The following is a 20,383-nucleotide window of genomic DNA, read 5'->3' as shown; positions in this document are numbered from 1 at the left end:
TCAGTCAAGTTATTATACCCTCCAGTTCTTAACAGCATCAGGCTTTAAATAGACATTAAGCTTGATATCGTCAACATCACAGTAGTAACAGATAATAGGAGGGGAACCTGCGCAAAGGAAATTACTGAGGACCAAAGACAGACCCCTGATGGAGGGTGGGAATGATACCTGAAGGACGTGAGGAAGGAATTCAAACAGACCACCAGATCAACAATGTGAGAAAGATCCAAGATTGTTGTTTTTGCAGAACACGTAGGAGGATAATGAGAAAGCTTTCTGCATTAAAGGAACTCCATATTTGCGGCGTACCTTTGTCTGAGGTGAGCTCCGGTTCCAGTTTAATCATCTTTCTGTTCCTCCGGTCTGTACAACCCTCCTGACCTGGATAATTAAAAAAGTTGAACACATGAAGTCGGACCGTCCCAGCATTCACTAAATAAAACTTTATTTTGCTACATACTTCAAAGTTATATACATTGATAGAACATTTGACTCTACTAAAACAATAGATAACTGCATACATGAACCCCAACCAGCGACGAGACGATAGACGTTTGCACTTCAGTGCGGAGACTCTTAAGAAATCAACACACACATTTGAAATCACACCAACACAAAGAAAAAGGCTTTTGGTACATCTGAATGTTTGAAAGCTTTTAAGGCAGCAACCTGAGAAACTGAATCCAGGAGATGAGAGTGTAAGAAGAAACGCAGAGATACATGAGGAACACATATGAATGCAATTATTAAGGTACTCTCACAGCAGTGAGGGGGGGTCGGGGGCAGTATCATGGGGCCGTAAACTAAGTTTAAGAAGGCGGGGCACTTCCACTCATCACAATTGTAATCGTAGAAATAATTTGTTATCACAAAATGATACAAACCATTTTCAGACCAGACCGGGTCCATCCATCAGACCTCCACTGAGAGACTATTGGTTAAGAACTAGAATAAGAATCAACACTTTATGGCCGCTGAGAGGAGGAAGTGCCACATGAGCAGCCTTAATAATCATCACGACAAGTCCATATCCATCATACTTCTAATCAGGTGATTTATTAGGGCAATTAATGCATTGATTGTCAGATATCTCCTTGTCAACATAGGTCTTCATCATCGTTTCACATGTGGACGGGACGGGATGACAGCTGTCATCTGCTGTCATTTCTTTGCGTAACATTCTTTATGATAGAATTATGATCAAAAGTAAGCTAAAGTAGTCACGTGACACTGTTGCAAAATGTGGAGGGAACCTTGTGAGTGAGAGCGGGGGGGTCACGAGGACGTACGAAGCCTCGGGCTTCACCATCTATCAACTTAACCGTGATGAGATGAGCTCTGAGGCTGCGCTCACAAGGTCGCCACATCATTTGGAGGTCGTTTTGGGGCTTTGGACAATCTTCCACGGCAGACTGAGCAGCTCCATCAGTCCCCTGCCATCCAGATTGTCCGCTGGCCAGTTTAAGAGAAAAGGAACGGATAGCTTTTAATTCAGAGACATAAAAGATCAGGTCAGAGCTTCAACGCAGCAAATTATGTTAATAGAACATATGTCAGGCTGACGTAGAGATGTGTTCAGTCGATCGAAACCGAATCTTGCCACTAACAATAATAATGTCATCGGTATAATTGTTTTTATGCTGCTTTGAATGTCAAAATAAAAAATGTCATCATTTTACAACTTGTCATACATTCATTTGAAATATATGGAACGATTTGAAAACCAATTATTGAATTACAGGACAAAAACTTGTTTTAGGAGGTCACAATGACCTTTGACCTCTAACGGCTAGATAGAAGCTGGACGCCAAATTTGGACTGGGGTTACCGTGACTACGGAACGGACGGGCGAGCCGGAGACCTAACGAGGAGGAAGCGTTCCTCCAAACACACACACGGAGGTTGGTTGGTGAGGACACACGCAAGAAAAGCGCCTCCGGCTGAAGAGGCCGAGCCGTTTGCCTTGAATCAAAAAGAGGTAAAAACACACAACTCACACCTTTAGAAAAAGTTTTCCGTTATAAAAAAACATGACCATCACTCTACACCATTGGCTCGTCATCGCTCTCTTCATCCCCCTCCAGCTGTCTCTGTAAGGGTCTCTGGGTGAAGGAGGACGGAGGAGGAGGAGGGGTGGAGGAGGAAGGGGCCGGGGGAGGAGTGGGGGAGGGAGGTGGGGTGAGGTGGCTGGCTGAGCTGCGGGTCCCGGAGCTGCCGCCGCTCTCCTCCCCCTCCCTGGTCACGCCCTCGATCCACGCCTCCGTCTCATTCTCGTGCAGATGGCGGGTGTGGCGATGGGGCGAGGGGGGTGGAAGCTGGGGAGCGGCTGGCGCCGAGGGGGCGGAGGCGGAGGGCGGAGAGGAAGGGGCAGAGGGAGAGGAGGGTGGAGGTTTGGGGGCAGATTTGCGATTGCCGCCCCGAAAGCTGGCGAGCGGCGGCCGGAGGCGGACGCCGGAGCGGGTGGAGCCCTCGATGGCCTTCTGGAGCTGAAGGGGGGCCGGGAGAGGACGAGGAGGGCAAGTAGGGAGGAAAGAGGAAGGACAGAGGTGGAGTGTAAGAAAAAGGAGGACAGACGGCAACAAGAAGAAGAAGTGAGGAGCAGGAGAAGTAAGACAGAGAGCATCTCACCTCCTTCAGCGCCACCACGCCCACCAGTTTGCCGATACTGGTCACATACGCGTGACTGAGTCCCAGCAGGGAGAACAAGGTGTGTGTCTGTGGAGACAGAGGCGCCACATCACAAACGACGTCCTCCTCACGTCCGCCGGCTCTGAGCTCATCCGTGCAGACACGAGGCCCAAGCGCAGGAAGATGTTCATCATTTATACGCATGCATATAGAATATATAAACCACAGAGATGGAGGAAGTAGAACAGGGCCAGCAGGTCCTGAGGGAGGTTGAACGTCATGAATTGTTCCTTTTGTTTCTTTAACACAAACAATGGTAAAATAAATAAATAAATATAGACTGTTCATCTGGAATCATCCGGCTCGACGCCCACGAGTACCGGAGAGAGAAGACGCCGCTGAGTGAGAACACTCTTCTGTCAAGGCCAGAGAGCCTGCTGAACTCCAAGGACGAGACCCTTAGCTTTTATAAAACCGATTTAGTCTCAGCAGTGGAAGCGGCTGCAGGTCCCTGCCGATTATGACGTAATGTGGGAAGTCCTCTCAGGGACGGGGCCGCAGTTTATTTGAATGTTATTTATGTTGACTCAGAATATTTCTCTTTTGTAAATGAAGTAGCTTTGCAACGAGTTCAAACGTGCCGTCACTGTGAATAATATCTAAGCAGTGTTTCAGGGCACGTTAACACCAATTTAGACTTTATTTCAAGCAAGAAAAAGGCCTCAAACGAGTGTTGAACTACCACCATCAAAAGCACCTGTTGTACCTGATGTTTCATTAAGCATAATCATCTAAAACATTAAAGTGGTACCACGGCTACTGAAGTCCTTCAACTCGTCTTCACCTCAATATGAACAATATACACAATCACAATATATTAAAATTTGGGGTGAATTTCAAATTGCGACAGATTTAAGAATTAACGAGTTAAAGAAATGTCTATTTTCATATAATATAATTACGTGGCGTTTGTAACTTAGTGTCTGATTACTTTAAATTCATTAAGAGCCCCCTCGGGTGAAATGTCCCTCACACATCAACCACTGGTTCAGATTCCTGTTTTTACAGGTAACTAAACATCAGCTGTTGAACCAGGACTTCAACGCCAACCTTGTGCAACGACGTCCTCTCAACCAGCTGGAAAGGCGACGGGTCCACTCGGATCTCGTCAATCTCCATCGGCTCGTCCGTCTCCGCCTCCTCCCACGCGGTGATCTGAGAGATACAAGGTCACGGGAGGAGGAGGCGGCCGCCGTTACATCCGGGGAAGATAACAGCCGCTCCATTCAAACCAACGAGCCCCGCCGGTGGGAAACATCAGGATCGAAAACGTCTTCCCTCCATCCACCCATCAGGGGGACATCACCGGTTTGACCGACGTGCAGCAAACAGTAAACACCATGCACATCCTCCCATGGGGACCATACCTGCTCCGGGGGCATGTTGTCCGTCAGGGGGGGGGCACACGGCTCCTTGTGACGAATAAAGAAGGGGGAGACAAACGAGTGGTGAGTGTGGTCCTTTGCATTTCAATGGTTGGTGACTCGAGGGAACATTTCTCGACTGCTGCCTTCATACACTTCACTTCAAACATTTGGCTCAACAGAGAAAAGGGCACAGAGGTTTACAAAGACGTAAATACACAGAAATGTGGAAACGTACAAAGAAAGTCAGTGAGCGGGATTACAAACCGGATACGTTATGGAGACATTCCTAAGAGACAATATTGTTTAATTGAGTTCCTGTTGCCTTTCGATCATCTCCACCAGTCTGCCCGCCCTCCTGTGACCTCCCACACCAACAAGGCATTTTCACCACACAGCCGCCGCTCACCGGACACTTTCTCTTTTTTCTCTGTGTGACGCCGAGAGATGGTTGTGTGTTTAAATCCCAGTAGGTCAGCAGTTTGTAACACACAGTCTGGCACCAACAGCCACGGTCAAAGTCATTACATTCATGACATTCTGAGGTCGCTTTGAACAAGTCGTCTTCCCCACGTCTACGTTCCTAAAGGCATTAGAGTTGCTGCCATGTGATTGGCTACTTGTGTAAATTGAACAGGTGTACCTAATAAAGACCGGAGACTGTGTGTGTGTGTGTGTGTATATATATTAATAATTAATAATAATTATTCTCTAAAGACAACCAGGTGTTGCTTGAATCAAACAAAGTTCTATTAACTACATGATTAAAAAAAGTGTTTTTTGAGAACACACAACATGCTCAGTGGTAGACAGACACACAATAAAAGTGTGTGTACACACACCTGGAACTGTCCCTCGCTCTGTCTGCTCTTAGAGGTGAAGAGACTCCGGAGTGTGTTCTGCACCGACTGGAGAGGAGCTCTCTCTGAGAGACAGAGACACACACACACACACACGAGAGAGAGAGACACACACACACACACACACCAGGAGCCGGATATGCAGAGGTTCAACACATTTTACACATGCTGCTTTCTAAAAGAGTCAAAAGCTGTTGGAGAAAATAATCAAACTGCAGACGGAGGTGCAACTCTTTATAGTCCTGCCGGGGCTCCAAAGTGAAAAATCCCATTTGTTTGACTTCCGCTGAGGGCCGAGATGAACCAACCCGAAGCAGCTTGCTGTGGTGAACGCCGTGAAGCGGCGGCTCGTCAATAAAACAGTTTCATTTTTCAAACTCCTTCTACGTTTTAGCATATTTCGGCAATAAATGTTCCTGATTGGTGGGATTATGATTCGACAAACTAGTGACTGGCGTATCGGCCCTGCCGGGCAACAATGGGAGGAGCCATCACATTATGGTAACGTTGTTTACAAAGCCCAAAGCGTCCTCCCGGCGCCGATGTACATCGGTGAGCCATCCGGGCTCTGACTAAAAGCTTGGTCATATCGGTTGACATGTTTGTTTCTGAGGCAGAGTGGGAGAGACGGCGGACAAGAATAAATCTTATTACGTCACCCTGGTGGGCAAAACTTGTCCGAGGGAATCAATATTACGGCGACGAGCCCCATAAGGCTTCCACCGCCGTGGCTGGACTTTATGTCAAGAGATTCAAAGTGTAACGGAGATCAAAGTTTGACTTGTTTCTACACAAATCTGGACAAGCCAGAAGGAAATGAGCTCGCTTCTGAAAGTCTGTGACTGGGAAATGACACAAAGTAGCAGCTAGCAGAGCGATATGTAATATGGGGTCAGATCAGTCTCAATAATTGCAAATGCGCACAGAGCAATTCAAAAATATATTTGAATTACTGATCTGACCCCATAAAGCAAATTAACGTAAATGTTTCCGTTGTTACTAAGAGTGGGTTTCCAGCCAATGAGAGCGGATACACTTTATCCGGGATTTATGAAATGATTTACACATAAAATTCCAGTTTTAACGAAAAGGTTTTCATCCTTTGTCCACCTGCAATGATCCACGTTGATCAAATCAACTATTAAAAGTTTTCATGTCCACTGTTCACTCATCACGCCTCATGCATTTAAATAAAGCTCACCAGGAAGCAGAGCGCTGTGGTTGGAGGAAGCCGCCTGAGGCTTAGAAGGAGGCAGGGGGCCGTTACTCTCCTCCTGCACCGGGCCGCCCTGCAGACAACGGACATCATCAGTATCTTATATCGCATAACAACTAAGATCAGGTGGTTTGAACCGAAAAACAAAAGACGGCGCTCGGCAGCTAATACAACAGTTATTAAAACATATTCACTGGAGAACAGATTAGAGCTCCACCTTCTCTCCGTCCTCCTCTTCCTCCTCCCCCTCGTCAACAAAGGCGAAGGACTCCCAGCTGTGCTTCTGAGGCCGCTTCTGACCGGAAATCCAAGATCATATCGGGTCAACATCAGTCCCACATTATCTATACATCACCCATTCTGGCCATTTGAGTAGAAGAAATGGAGAATTATCGGGGTGGTAACAACTATTCTACCTGCACACTTGTGTTCCTATGACACGAAACGCAATAATCTGCAGTGTCCGTCCTCACCTGCATCAGGAGCCTTCTCTCCGGTGACAGCCACCAATCACACAGAGCCAAGAGCTCCAACCTGTCGATGCTGCCCAACAGGATCATAGAATCTGGAAGCAGGGAGGAGTTATCAGACAGACTTCCAAAGCGTGGGAACGTTTGAGTCTAATCCCATTGAAGAGGGCCGTTCCCGATGAGCGGCGCCACCTTTTGAGTCCACCAGAGGGATGGAGTTGAGCGAGGAGGAGTCCAGCAGCAGTTTGACTTCTCTGTATGTGGACTGAGATGATATGAACTTCACCTCCCTCACCATGATGTCTTCTACCACGATGTTGTACTGGCTGCAGGACGGAGACACACACACACACACAGCGACATTTCACACACGTGGAATGATAATAATGTACATTTCAGGTACATAAATAAAAGGACTATGTATCTTTTTTTAATGGTCACTCTAAATCTTGCACACTGTGGGCCTCATTCACCAAGATAAGAACAAATTTGTGCTTAATCGCCACTTAATCGCCACAATGCAGTTTTCACAAAGATTCTGGCATTCTCCAATGTTTTATCTTATTTGGGATTCGTTCTCGGGTAAGAACAGAATTCACGCACGGAGCACTCTTACACACAATTGAGAGCGGACATGTTTGCGCAAAATACATTATACCGTTTTCGGCCGTTCTAATTTAAAATGGAATATATCTCTCTTTTACAATTTTGCTAATAATTATATGTCTGTTTTAATAAATAGACACACTTATTCTCCACTTCTTTTTGTCTTTCGTTTGGAGTCGAGGCTTCCACGGCCATCTCATGCCCTTTTATGGGAATTAACGGGGCGTTAACTTGCGCTAAATTGGAGCAACGGGGCACCAGCTTTCAATTTACGACATATTGGGATTCATCATTCTAAGACGGCACCTGAATAAACTTCTTAGACCTTCTTGCACCCCGAAGCAGAAGAAGCACAAACCTCATGTGCCCGAAGCCGAGCTCCGGCAGGTACGGCAGCTTCTTGACCTGGATGATGGAGTCGTACAGGGAGGGCTGCAGGCCCTGGGCCACCATGTTGGCCAGGATCACTGCCACCATCATGGGCAGGATGTGAGAGATCTGACCGGTCAGCTCAAAGCAGATCACCGCCGTGGACACCGTGTGAGTCACGGCCCCGGTCAAAGCCGCCGCTCCTGGTGGCGTTGGTGGGTGAGGGTGGGGGGCACAGGACGAGAGGGGGAGCTGTGGTCAGACTCACTCATCAAAAAGATGTGATAAACATGGTACAAGTTCTGAGAGAATAGGAAGCAAACAAAAAGGGCGAAACACAGGAAAGGGCAAAATGAAGGAAGGAGGAGGAAGGAAAGATCAAGGGAGAAAGAAGAGGGGTGTGGGATGGGGGGGGAGGGGGCAGGTTTCTGGGTCGCTGAGCAGAGGGAACCCACTGTGACATTCACAGTCAAAGCAGAATGGCCACATGTTGTGATAGAAGGGAGGAGGACAAAAAAGAGGCGGGGGACGAGGAAGATCAGGTGAAGAAGACAACTCAAGTTCCCCCGAGGTTGACAGGAGGGGGGTGGGGGGGGGTTGGCGAAAGCGAAGGATGTCTGCTGACAAGCTGAGGTTGACAGGAGAGGAGGAGGAGGAGGAGGAGGACATCTTCACAGGAAAACATGAAAAGGGTCTAATTATGAACGTTAGAATTGAGACTTCAGCTGTCAGCTGTGTCACAAGTGTCACGAGACAGACCGGAGGAGAGGAGGACGCCACTCACCGATGACCGCGTACCCTCCGGGGATGATGCGGTAGAGGATGCCATCGAACACGATCCCGTGGGGAAACAACGTGGCCATGATCTCCCCGACCAGCCGGCCGAACGCAGCTCCTACCGAGAGAGAGGAGTAACTTTCATTACAATACAATAAAAGATTTACTTTCTGCTGAAATGCTCCAGACGGTGGTCTGTGTTTACTGAGAGGAATCAGTTCAGCAGGATTGTGTCCAAAACGTCATCTGCCTTACACAGCATCAACTTCCTGGAGTACTCCTTTGCAAGTTCGAAAAATGTAGACTTTTTTGCACTTTGTGACGGAGAAAAAGGCCAAATTTAAAACCGTAGACAAACACACACCAAGAGCAGAGTTTGTTCTCTGAAGCTGCTCTCGTAATGATGCACATTTTAAGGCGAAGCACCAGTGAAGGTCACATTGCAGAGCATTTCATACCACAAAAACAGATGAGCCGCAAACTGATTCCTAAAACATTGATCTGAGTAACGGCTGAAATCTCATATGAAAGCTGATGAAACGTTAACTGTGGGAACATTTTACGGAATCCAACATGCTCTACGACCAAATAACTCCTTTCCACAGAAAATGAAGTGAATGCGTGTTTTCCTGCTCACCCAGTATGAAGACGGGCATGAAGGCACCAGAGGGGATGGGCATGGTGGTGGCCACAGCGGACATCCAGAACTGGAAGACAATAGAAGAGCAACACCATTCAGACGAGGGAACCGATGGTGAGGACCTAAAGCTCAAAAAACACCGGAAAATGAATCGGGCCAACTCAAGTCACAGCTAAAGAATGTGTGTGTGTAACGATTCATTCAGTGAAGCGATTAATCGATTTAGCGATCCAACTGAATTGATCCGTGCTCTGCAAATCGGCATTCCGGATGACATACATTGATTACAAATCGATTGAAATGGTACATAATCGATTTGTATCAATACTTGGAAACTGCACATTGGATTTAAGCACAAAAACTGTATGGATTTTGTGTTTGTTTGTTTTTTAGCACTTTAGACACGTTAAGCGTTACCGGATTCAGTCTGCCTGTCTGTGACGTCATCAGTACGCAGCGGCAGCCGCGCGAAACTCTGAACAACAACAAAACACAGCGTGGAGGAGACGACTGCGAGCGAGACACAGCGCGTGGAAACATTTTGGCTTTTGCAAACGCGGAGGTGTTCTAAATAAGTCGGTCGCTGTTTGTAGAATATGTAGAAGCCAAATAAAAAAACCCACGGAAACACGAGGAATCTTTCCGGTCGTCTACTAAGGCGCCGTGGGATTAAACAACGCCGACAGTCAGGCACCTCTAGCAGCGTCACCGCTGCAGCAGCAGCAGGTAACTGCAGCTCTGCAGACGCCTCAGGCCTCGCCAGCACCAAACTCATCACAGTAACAAGTTTATCTGTAAAGACGTGCGACCCGACAATGTGGTGTCTGTGAATTGATCCAAACATTGTGTAATTATTGTGTAATGTTTACATTGAAAATGGCACTTGATTCAAATAAAATGTTAATACATTTGCCATTAATTGTTTGCTTGTTTATAATATCAGGAATTAATTTAAACCTGATTTCCTTACAAGAAACAACAGGGATCTCAGAAACTTTGCCTGCACTGTCCAGTAAACTTACTGAATCGATTTCGAGTCACTGAATCGTTCTAAATGAACCCAGATCGTCCATGAAACGAATCGGCAACTATGAATCGCGTTTCGAATAGAATCGTTGTTAAAATGAATCGTCACACCCCTAGTGTGTGTGTGTGTGTGTGTGTGTGTGTGTGTGTGGGGGGGGGGCGGAAGCAATCACCCTTGGGTGTCCTTGAGCAAGGCACTTACTCAACAGCTGCTCCAGTGAAGCTGCAGAGGACGTGTCCCTCCTAAAAGCTCACAGCGTCGCTTGGAAATACCACGCTACGATCTCGCTGTAGAGAACTCGTCAGCGGCAACAATGACTTTACTGGAGCTCTGGGCTGGCTGGTGTGTGTGTGTGTGTGTGTGTGTTTCACCAGCATCCACACACCGGGCTTTTCTCCTTCTGATCGGAGGGGATTGGGCCGAGTAACATTGCACTGCATTAGCATTCCAGCAGTGGAGATTACCGTTGGGCGTATCGTTTGTCATCAGCAGTTTGAGAACTTAATTACTGCGGTGCAAGATAAAAAGCCATTAGCACGTCTCGCCCCCCCTCCCACTGTCGTCTGTTAAGCTTCAGACGGGTTTGAATGATGTGCAATGTGTGTGTGTGTGGCCTAAAGAGTTTGATGACGTCTGGTTTGCATCTTCTTCACAAGCTCCAGCTTGGCAGGGTTTTTCTGCCGCAGCCAACAGGTCAGCACGCCGAATATTTAGAGACCAGACCTGACAGACTGCCCAGAAGACCGTCGAGAGGCTGACATGTGGAAGACCACCCTTTGCCCTCGACGCAGCTTGGAGCTTTGGAGTTGCAATTTATCTATTTTGATCCCATGTCAAGTTTAACTGAGAAGTTTGCTCTGTTGTTCACAGGATTATTTCAGTCGGTATTAGAAATACTGGACCACAATGAGGGACGTATGACTAGGTGAGGCTAAGCCAGGTTTAGAAGTCTGCCTGGTCCTCTTCACTAGCACACAGTGGCTACCTTACTAGCCATGGAGCTAACAAGCACGCATGCTACAAGTCAATCATATTTCAATGATCTGAAATGACAAACACACTGCTTCACTATCACAGGAGAAACGTGTTTCATGGAAGGCGGGCGGAGAAGATGGCGCTGCTCCTTTGACATTTGAGGACGAGGTGTGCTAATATCATATATTCCGATCAGGTCACACGGCGGTGCTTGGATGAGGTCCTCTGCGCCGACATTCTCCCGAATGTCAATGACACCACCGGTTCATCTGTGTGGGCCTTGCGGGCCTTCACACGCGGCCTTGCGGGCCCCGCCTGGTGTGAAAGCATCAGCCGCCCCGGCTGCCCGTAGCGTCCGCGAGCGCTGGGATTTCTTTTCTTTAAAACTGACGTGCAGCTTCACAGTCGACCCAGCAGCCAGACGGCATCGCTTACAGCTGAGATTGGAATTCTGCGGGCTGTGTGTGTGTGTGTGTGTGTGTGTGTGTGTGCAGCTGCTTTCAGGAAAACATCAAAAATGCTGGAGCTGCTGGCAGGTTGCCAACACGGTTGACCTTGGACAGGGAGAAAAGGAGGAAAACAAAGACGCACATACATACACACACACACACACACACACACACACACACGTCCACATCACCAACACACAACATGAGTGGGCCGGTGCAAATGTCCCTAATGAAGAGGATTATGACGAAAATGCTGACGTCAGGTGGAGTTACACACACACACACACACACACACACACTTTCACACGGAGAGTCATACACTCTTGCATTATCGAAATAATGACACACACACACACACACACGCACCGAGTTCCCAGCAGCCACAGACCTTCATGAATAAGAAGAGCAGCAGGACGAGGAACACGCTGACATCAGGGTGCAGCCAGGCGGCAGAGAGACCCAGTCCGACCGGAGGAGGAGATCCCGAAATCTTTGTCCACGTGAAGTTGTCGAACAGCGAGTTGATGCACTCCCTCGGCATTAGCTGGAGGAGGGGACGGGGGGGCAAAAAGCAGAGGGTGTAAGGCATGAAGGCAGGGAGTATGGAGAAAATAAGAACCATTAAGAGAAGCAGCAAAAAGCAGGAGAAACGGTGTAGGTAAAGAGATGAAGAGGAGGAAAGAGACTACGGGGAGGAAAGAGGAAGGATGAGAATAAGAAGCAGACGAGAGAAGTATAGAGAGAGAAGGAAGGAAGGATAGATATAAATGGCGGAAGGAGGGATGAAGATGAATGAAGAGGAAAAGGATGAAGGAAGAGGACGGGAGGCAGAATGTGAAGTGGGACAAACACAAAGTCCCCCGGAAAGCTGTGAGTGGACGGGTGTCCTCGTCCAATGACTGACGCCCTGCAGACGCCTCACCAATGACTCGGAATGAAAGGACTCGCATCGAGGCCTCGGAATACGCTCACAGGAACAAATCGCATAGGCGGCGGGTGGGGGGATGACACCCATGTCTTCCCCAAAAAGATATCTCTCTTAACTTAAGAGAGATATCTTAACTTAACTTAAGAGAGATATCTTAACTTAACTTAAGAGAGATATCTTTTTAAATCTATGCATCACTTCCACTCCCCCGCTGTGTTAGTTTGGTAGAAAAGGTGTGAGACGTGGATACAATGCAGGTGTGAAGGAACAAACATGTTGAGGCGTCGCACACTTTTTGTTCTTAAGAGACACACACACACACACACACACACAGACACACACACACACCTGTGGTTGGCACTAAGTGGGCTATTCTGAGCGACGATGAAACACATTTTCTTAGGGGTATGCATTAAAAACCGTATCTTGAGGATGTCTAAAAACCTGCATGTTGGGATACGGCTTCCTTCTAACTATGACACGATTACTCACTGACTTTGGAAACATTGTGTATTTAGACATTTTCTAGTTCATTCATTCATTTATCTGGTGCACACTGAGACATGAAGTAGTAGTTTGCATTTCCCCGTGAACGGATTGAACGATGTCACACCTGAGAGCCTTGTGAAGAAGACGGCGGCCGCGTTTAAAGACCCGCGGTGGGTTTCCCAGAAATCTTTGAAGCAGGTGTTTTCCATGACCATCTGCATGTGGGTGTTTTAAACAGTGTAAGCTCTGCTGCAGGGACGGAGCAAGTCGCATGCACTAGAGGGACAACAAGACATGACCTCTGACCTCTCCTGCCATGAACTGTCCGAAGCCGGGTGGGAAGGTCAACGTGGCGACGACTAGCGTTACCACAGCGGGAAAAATCAGCCGGCTGGGAGGGGAGACATTCAGTGAATATCTGTAATCGAGTCAGGACCACTACTCCTTGGACCTTTGAAATGAAAGTACATATTAACCCCCCCGATAGACTCACTGTTTGGTGAGGAAGCGCGTCATGGCATTGGGTCGTCTCATAAACAGAACCACCTGTCTGTTGAGGTAGACGAAGAAGGCCCCCAAGAAGCCACAGGAGATCCTGCACACACAAAGAACTTCCCATTAGAGTTATCTCCCCCCCTCCTCCCTCTTCCTCCCTCTCTTCTACTCTATTCTCCCTGAGGAAAATGGTGCAATAATAATTGGGTGTTTTAAATGCTACATTTGCATAATGTTCGACTTACTAACATTTTATATTGAAGAAGTTCGGAGACAAACCATGCGTGTGCACACACACGCGCTGCTATATACATATATGTCTCACCCGATGATGGCGAAGGCGGGCAGCTCTTGCAGGTCGAAAGGGAAATCCATACGAAAGTTCGTCCTGAACAGAGCAGTGATGGTGACTGCAAGACAAGAAAAAGAGGTGGAGCCATTAAAGCAATTAACAGGGAAGAGCAGAGACCCTTTTAGCAGGTAAGAAAGGTGCATTCGGTCCATTTTATCCTTAGAAGAAGGATAAACATTTATAAAAAAATGTGTGTAGTCCAGTGTGTGCAGTTCATGTTGTGCCAGGATGTTCACTAGTTGAGCAATAATTTTATCTCACAGTCAAACATAATGATGAATTGGTTGAACAAAACAATCGGGAGATCATTAAGATAAAGTTCATGGGAAAAGCATACATAATGTTATGTAGAAATTCTATATAATGTTATATATTTCACAAACAAACCGAAAATAAATTCTTAACTCGCTAAAGAAATACAATAAATTGAGTAGAAGATGTGACGTTTTCTTTCAGACAGGCAACGTCGCCATGTGATAATACTTAATTCATACTCAACTGTTGAATTTAGTAGGCGGTGAGAAGAGCACACAGATGTATGTATGAAATATATTCAGTTCAAACGGCGCCTGCGGGTGTTGGTTACTGGGGGGAGGGTGCCCTCTAGGGGAGGGGATCCCTCACGCGCAGCACAGCATTTTAACGCCCGCCAATAACTTAATTGATAGCGTTTCTCTGGTCAGTACCTGCGTCTTTGTTGAACACGGATAACACCCTGAATATGAAGGCACTAAACGTGGCGGCGAAGTACCCCCTCCAGTAGTTCCTCACAGCGAAGTACGTGGACGTCACCTCGATGCTGAAGAGCACACCTGGGGGAGGAAACAGTAAGCACACGGACACAGACAAAGACAGATCCTGTGTCTCCTGTAAAAGGGATTTGTGGATATTTCAAGTTCCCCATGAAGACTGTACCTCCGAGCGGAGTGCCGAAGCAGCAGCCTACTCCGACAGCACAGCCCACAGTCAGGATGTCTGTGTAACAGTACGGATTCTACTGATCCAGAGGACCGAGACAACGGAGAGACAACACACACATGAGGAAAACCTCACACACTTTCCTCTCTTAATCCCAATGAAACGTTTTACCTTAATAATATAATCTTTCCCGACAATCGGCTCACCTGATATGCTCCTGAGAAGAAGGACATGAACCTGCTGAGAACTGCAGCGCAGATACTGGCGATGTGAACAAATGGGCCCTGAGTGACAGAGACGAGCACCAAACAGGGAGCTTTTTAATCAGGAAGCGTACATGGAGATGGAGAGATTAGTTGATTCATCTGGATGCCCACCTCTTTGCCCACAGGCATCCCGCTGCCCAGGGCGGCAGTCAGGCCGATGACTTTAGCCACAAAGGCCCTGAGAGTTAAATACTCCTTCAGCACCACACCTCTCAGGATGGTCTTCAGCTCTGGGATGCCAGAACCTGAGGAAGGACGCAGGTAGTTAAGCAGGCGTAATGGTATCGAACACGACTATAAGTCGTATATCACGACTTATGGGGAACTCTGGAGCCACTAACATACCATCCATCTAGAAAGCCGATTTAAAGAACTTACACAAACATAAACTGTAGCTTAGTGAAGCTACACCTCGTTTTTGGATGTTGTCTTCTGAACAGAATAGTTTGATTTCCAGACCATTACTTTCAGAGAAATGGCTTGGAGGTAATCGCGCAGCCTAACGGGCCTCCAGAGGGTTTCCCATCGATACTCAGTCAGTTTCAGACAGAATTTGAAATGCATAATGTGTAATATTCAGTGGATTACATCTTATAGAGACACGCTATTAGACACCAAAAGTGTGTGTGTGTGTGTGTGTGTGCGTGCGCGTGTGTGTGTGTGTGTGGAGGGGGGGGGGGCGCGGGGGGGAGAGGACTGACCGATAGCTTGAGGCGCGACCAGCTGACAGAAGAAGGAGGAGAACAGAATGAAGATGAGGGGATATGAAACCCAGGCCAGGAACTGCAGGGGGATGTTCTCCCTCAGCTCCCCATGAATCCATTTATAGGCTGCGGAAGGGGTTGCGGGGATGGAAGAGGAAATTCACAGGTATCTTTCACGTGCCTTTCCTTTCCTTGAACAGGTCCTGCAATGCATTGTGGGCCCCGTAGTCCTACCTTGCAGGCTCTTAGCGCTGGCATAGTCCATTGTCCAGCTGACCAGCGCCATCGTGATGCCCAGCAGAACGAGGAAGATCCAGTCTTCTCCCAACCTGGTCACAAGGAAGCGCTGCACCCGCGCTATGCAGTCTGAGGAGATGGAAGCGCCACAGGAAGGGGAGGAGTCAGGAGGAGTCAGGAACCTAAGGAGTACCTCCGTTTTCTGTCCCATCTCACCTCTACATTTGGAGTAGGAGCGGCTCTTCTTCATAGAGGACGCCAGGCCGGGTTCCGACGTCTGCTCTTCGTGCTCGTCGCCGTCTGCCTCCATGTTGGACTGGCGCCGGTTCCTCGGCCTGCCATGGTGGCCGTGCTGATGGCGGCCGTTCTGACTGGGGCCGCGCCGGCCGAGGCGGGTCCTGCCACGGCCGCGGTGATGGTTGCCATGCTTCTTGATCTGCCTCTCGGTCAGCAGGCGCGTGGCCTCCCGCCTGCCGGAGCCTCCCTGGTTCTCTTGGTACTCCCCATAAAGCTGTCAAATCAACCGGTGAACCGATGCGTCAACCCAGAAGTACAGAAGAGAAATCCCACAAACATCCGGCTTTCATTCGTTAGACCTGAACATGTACAGGTAGCTCCTGAGAAAGAGGGAATGGAGAAAGTGATAGCGCTCTCCTTTTGGCAGCTCGGCCGAGATGAGTATTAATAGGCCGAGCACGTGTTGACCCACACAGCTCGAATGGGAAACACGGGCTCTGCCTCGGGATTTATCACCTCTGGACACACTCCATGAAATTGCAAGACATCTTGGGAAGAAATCAATTCTCACTGGGCCAAACATCTCTTCCAGTGAGAGATGCCCTCAGTGATTTCTTTAATCATCTGATCCAAGCACACACGCGGTCCTTTTTCAGACGTTACAATAAGGCTTTTCTATAGTTTTTAACATCAAATTCTTAAATGCAATGATGTTATGTCTTCCAAGCAATTGAAATATGCAGGTGTAACGGTGCACTTAAACTCTCTTGGTGCTCAGGGTGACGGCCTTTGGGAGTCCTTAGTGTTGTGTGTTCACACCTACAATCTTCTTCTAGTCGGGTTTGTTGGTAGTGTTTGGGTCTTCTTGACATCTACAGTAACATGAAAAAATACCATGTGGCGACACCCGAGTCGAACCAGAGTGAAATCCTTTTCCTCATTCCCGCTACGCACAATCACAGGGAATCGCTGTAATCTTGCATCTACAGTCGTGAAGCGGGGGTCGAACATGTCAGCAGTGTGCACTAAATATCACACCAGGGCTCATGTATATTCCAGCTACATCGACAGCAAACAATAGACCTCCAAGAATACAACTGACGCCTGATGGATGCTTCTGGTGCCGACACGTTGGACGTCTGCACTCACCTTTCAACGGCTTTTATTTTAGCAGGTTCATGGAAAGATTGATGGATGGATTAACACACACACACACACACACACACACACACACACACACACTCTCAAGGTTGTGGCCATGCAGTGTGAAACTTGAGCAGCATAATACACAATATGCTGTCACTGAATGCCGACACACACAACACACACTCTCAAACAATAGAACAATGGACTTTTTGATTTGAAAATACATCCGACCCAATCGTCGAGGGGAGGATCAAAAGTGCGGGGGGGGGGGGGGGGTTCGCCCCGGGCCGCTCGGTACAAGACATCTTGTGGGAAAGAAAATCTGGAGCCTAGATGGAGCGGAAACCCTGAAGGTTTGGGCAGCTATGGCATTGAGCTCATTCGACAGGTATCTGTTGATAAAATTAACATTTACTAATTCATCACCTCAATGTGTCAATCAGCAGAACGAGACCAAATGTTGTGTCTCACCTTAATACATACTAATCTAAATAAATCCTGTAAAACGGGCCTCGGTAATGATGATTAGAGCATGTCAGCCGACCATATATAACGGTAATTAACAAGGCCTCATCGACTCGACTGAGAAACCAAAGCTGCGTGATTGGAAGTGCAATCAGCTGTTCCCCCGGGACAAAAGACCTCCAGCAGCGAGTGTGTGGTCAGAAATCCATCCTCGCCACACTGCTTTACCTCAGTCCACCTCACCTTCCCGCTTCCCTCCTGAGCAGAGAAACTCGACACTTCGCCCCCCTCCCCCGTGAAACTAAACTCGGGGCTAAATTTAGCAGCAGCGGTGTGATCCAGTGTTCCTCATTAGCTTCCCTCACCTCTCTCTCCCTCCCTCCCTCCCTCCCTCCCTCCTGCCATCAGTGTACCTTCCAATGCCTCATCGTATTCCCTAGTTTCTCCCACGTTGCTCACTCTCCCCCTCTCAGCTGTCTCTCTGTCTCTCAAGGACTCAAGAGAGGAAGCAGGGCGAGACAAGACTGTACTAAACTGAGTTTCCACCTATTGGGATTTAACTACCACACAGCACCAACATGCTAACGTACAATGTGTGTGCGGCTAGTGGGGCTCGGGTACAGGTACAGCGCTGCGCCCCTTCGGAGGGAGAAGTAATGTCTAAACTGAGCTGGGTACCGTTTGACATTTTTAGAAACTAGTGTCGTGTGCCAATTCAACACAGGAAACCACATATGGCACCGGTTCCTATATGACCGGCAGCTACCGCACCAAAACACAACGCAGATTTTGGTGCCTGAGCCAATTGAGAAACTTTATTTACACACTGTGATGACACCAGAGAGCGCGCGCTGACCAGCGGACACGGAGCACTCTCACGTCGGCCAATCAGCACGCAGAGCCTGCGGTTGTGTGCGCCGCGTCGGCCCTCAAGCATCCGTCATTCAACTCGATTGCTTACAGGAGAACGTTTGTTGAAATGAAACTTTTAATGTTCAGGGGGTTTATATTATATTATAGTTAGATTTGTAACTGGTGGCAAAAGGTTCAAAAGAGTTCAAAGTTATTGATTATTCTATTTATAAATTGGTATGAAGGAGGACCACAATAAAGTGATATTATTGCATCTTAGTATCGAAGACAAAACAAGACAAAACAAAGGGCCCAACTAGTATATTGTATAACTTCTTTTTTAATCTGATGTGGATAAATTGTAAACTCTTACAATTAAGATATTTAAAAAAGCAGATTTAACAACTGATTTCTTTTTTTATGAATTATTCTGAATTATTTTATGTGTTGCAGTGTACGAAGCTCCCAAGTCCTCCGGATGAGACGCCTCTCTGCGGCTGCCTTCACGCCGCCGGGTCCCACAACATACATGTAACCGCACAAAAGGTGAGGATTAGCGCCGCGGCACATGGCTGATCGGGTTCCGCATTCGTGAGACAAGCGTCCAACGCACACGCATGGACACACAATCGCAGATGAACGCACAACATAATTCTAGTTGTGTTAAGACCGAGTGGGGCTTACGGAACAAGGAGCAAACAGGTGGTCGGCCTGGAAGGAAGGAACACAGCGACAAAGTGTGTGTGTGTGTGTGTGTGTGATTGCACATGTTTCTGTGCATACCGAGATCAGGGGTGAAGGTGGTGCACGGTGTCGAAGCACCTGTTGCGTGGTCACGTGCGTGACTGTTGTTGTACATGAAGCTAATTGGTCTTTGCAATCTCTAGCGCGCACGCACACACACACACAGCAAGTCACACGGGCTCCATCCGTGCACATGTAGCTTGCACTGCTGATACAAATGATTCAGGGAAAGAAAAGGTGGAGCAGCACGGAGCAGCGACGGAGGAAGGGAGAGAGAGAAAGAAGGAGAGGAAGGAGAGGGGGACACTGACCAGCGTTTGCTTGTATCTCAGAGCCTTCCTTTGCGACGCATCTGCGGCCATTGACACACAGTCACTGACCCAAAAATAAACCCATCCGCTCACAGTCCGTCTCAGCATTACCAGGACACCCAGCCAGGACACTCTCTCCCTCTCTGACACACACACACACACACACACACACACACACACACACAGTAAACCAGCTCCAGCTGGGGTTACCCCCCCCCACCCACCAGCCCCCCTTGCCACAGGCAAACTGCAGTGAGCAAGTCAAACAAACGTGAGCATTCGTATGGCTTCGAAGTGCTCCAAACACGTATGGCTCGTGACGCGGGCGCAGAAGTGGGTGAAGCAGGTGAAGCAGGTGAAGCGCTGCAGGCCACGTGACAGTGAGCAGAGACTTCCCCCACAACGTCGGCCTGTGTTACCTGGCAAAATGGAAAGAAGTAGAATAATCTAGAAACTGTTTTCTAGAAGTTTGCCCGCAGTGACGTGAAGATTTGCTGGACTTTCAGAATTCAGATTCACAGGTTTGATTCCTGATTCCTGATGTAACGACGTAACGAGGACGATCCAACAGAATTCTCCATCGCGCTACGCTCACTCTCAGTGTGGATGCAGAGGACACGACAATGACTACAGACACCGAACACCAGCTCGCGGTTTTCCGGTTGTTTTCCGGTCAAGGGGGTCGATGCCAATGATTTCCAATCTGTTTAATACTTCCATGATGCAAGAGGTGGACTACTTAGGTTCTACCAGACATAAAGAATGCAGCAAATCTGGTATTTGCTTCATGATATGGTT

The 20,383-nt window shown here is 48.0% G+C and overlaps 1 protein-coding gene across 2 annotated transcripts; it reads right to left on the bottom strand.

The window, feature by feature from the left end:
* Positions 1 to 428: 428 nt before the first annotated feature.
* LOC120826983 (chloride channel protein 1) lies at positions 429 to 19,744 on the bottom strand. 2 transcript variants are annotated; one of them, XM_040189635.2, is made up of 24 exons: positions 19,586 to 19,744; positions 16,047 to 16,341; positions 15,828 to 15,959; positions 15,591 to 15,719; positions 15,001 to 15,134; positions 14,830 to 14,907; positions 14,621 to 14,699; positions 14,392 to 14,517; positions 13,679 to 13,763; positions 13,352 to 13,453; positions 13,165 to 13,249; positions 11,830 to 11,985; positions 8,988 to 9,057; positions 8,358 to 8,468; positions 7,563 to 7,776; positions 6,791 to 6,924; positions 6,602 to 6,693; positions 6,346 to 6,420; positions 6,114 to 6,201; positions 4,895 to 4,977; positions 4,056 to 4,100; positions 3,739 to 3,843; positions 2,629 to 2,715; positions 429 to 2,486 (listed from the first exon to the last, which is right to left on the bottom strand). In XM_040189635.2, the coding sequence occupies exons 1-24, from the start codon at positions 19,691 to 19,693 to the stop codon at positions 2,043 to 2,045; spliced, it is 3,057 nt and encodes a 1,018-aa protein (XP_040045569.2). In that variant the 5' UTR covers positions 19,694 to 19,744; the 3' UTR covers positions 429 to 2,042. The 2 variants fall into 2 exon arrangements, with proteins under 2 accessions (XP_040045569.2, XP_040045568.2); XM_040189634.2 differs by having other exon boundaries at positions 6,346 to 6,423; positions 19,586 to 19,743.
* Positions 19,745 to 20,383: the final 639 nt, after the last annotated feature.

Source organism: Gasterosteus aculeatus, chromosome 10, assembly GCF_964276395.1.
Source record: "Gasterosteus aculeatus chromosome 10, fGasAcu3.hap1.1, whole genome shotgun sequence".
Taxonomy (NCBI): Eukaryota; Metazoa; Chordata; class Actinopteri; order Perciformes; family Gasterosteidae; genus Gasterosteus; species Gasterosteus aculeatus.
Note: the sequence above shows the minus strand (reverse complement) of the source record. Positions and strands in the feature narration are given on the sequence as shown.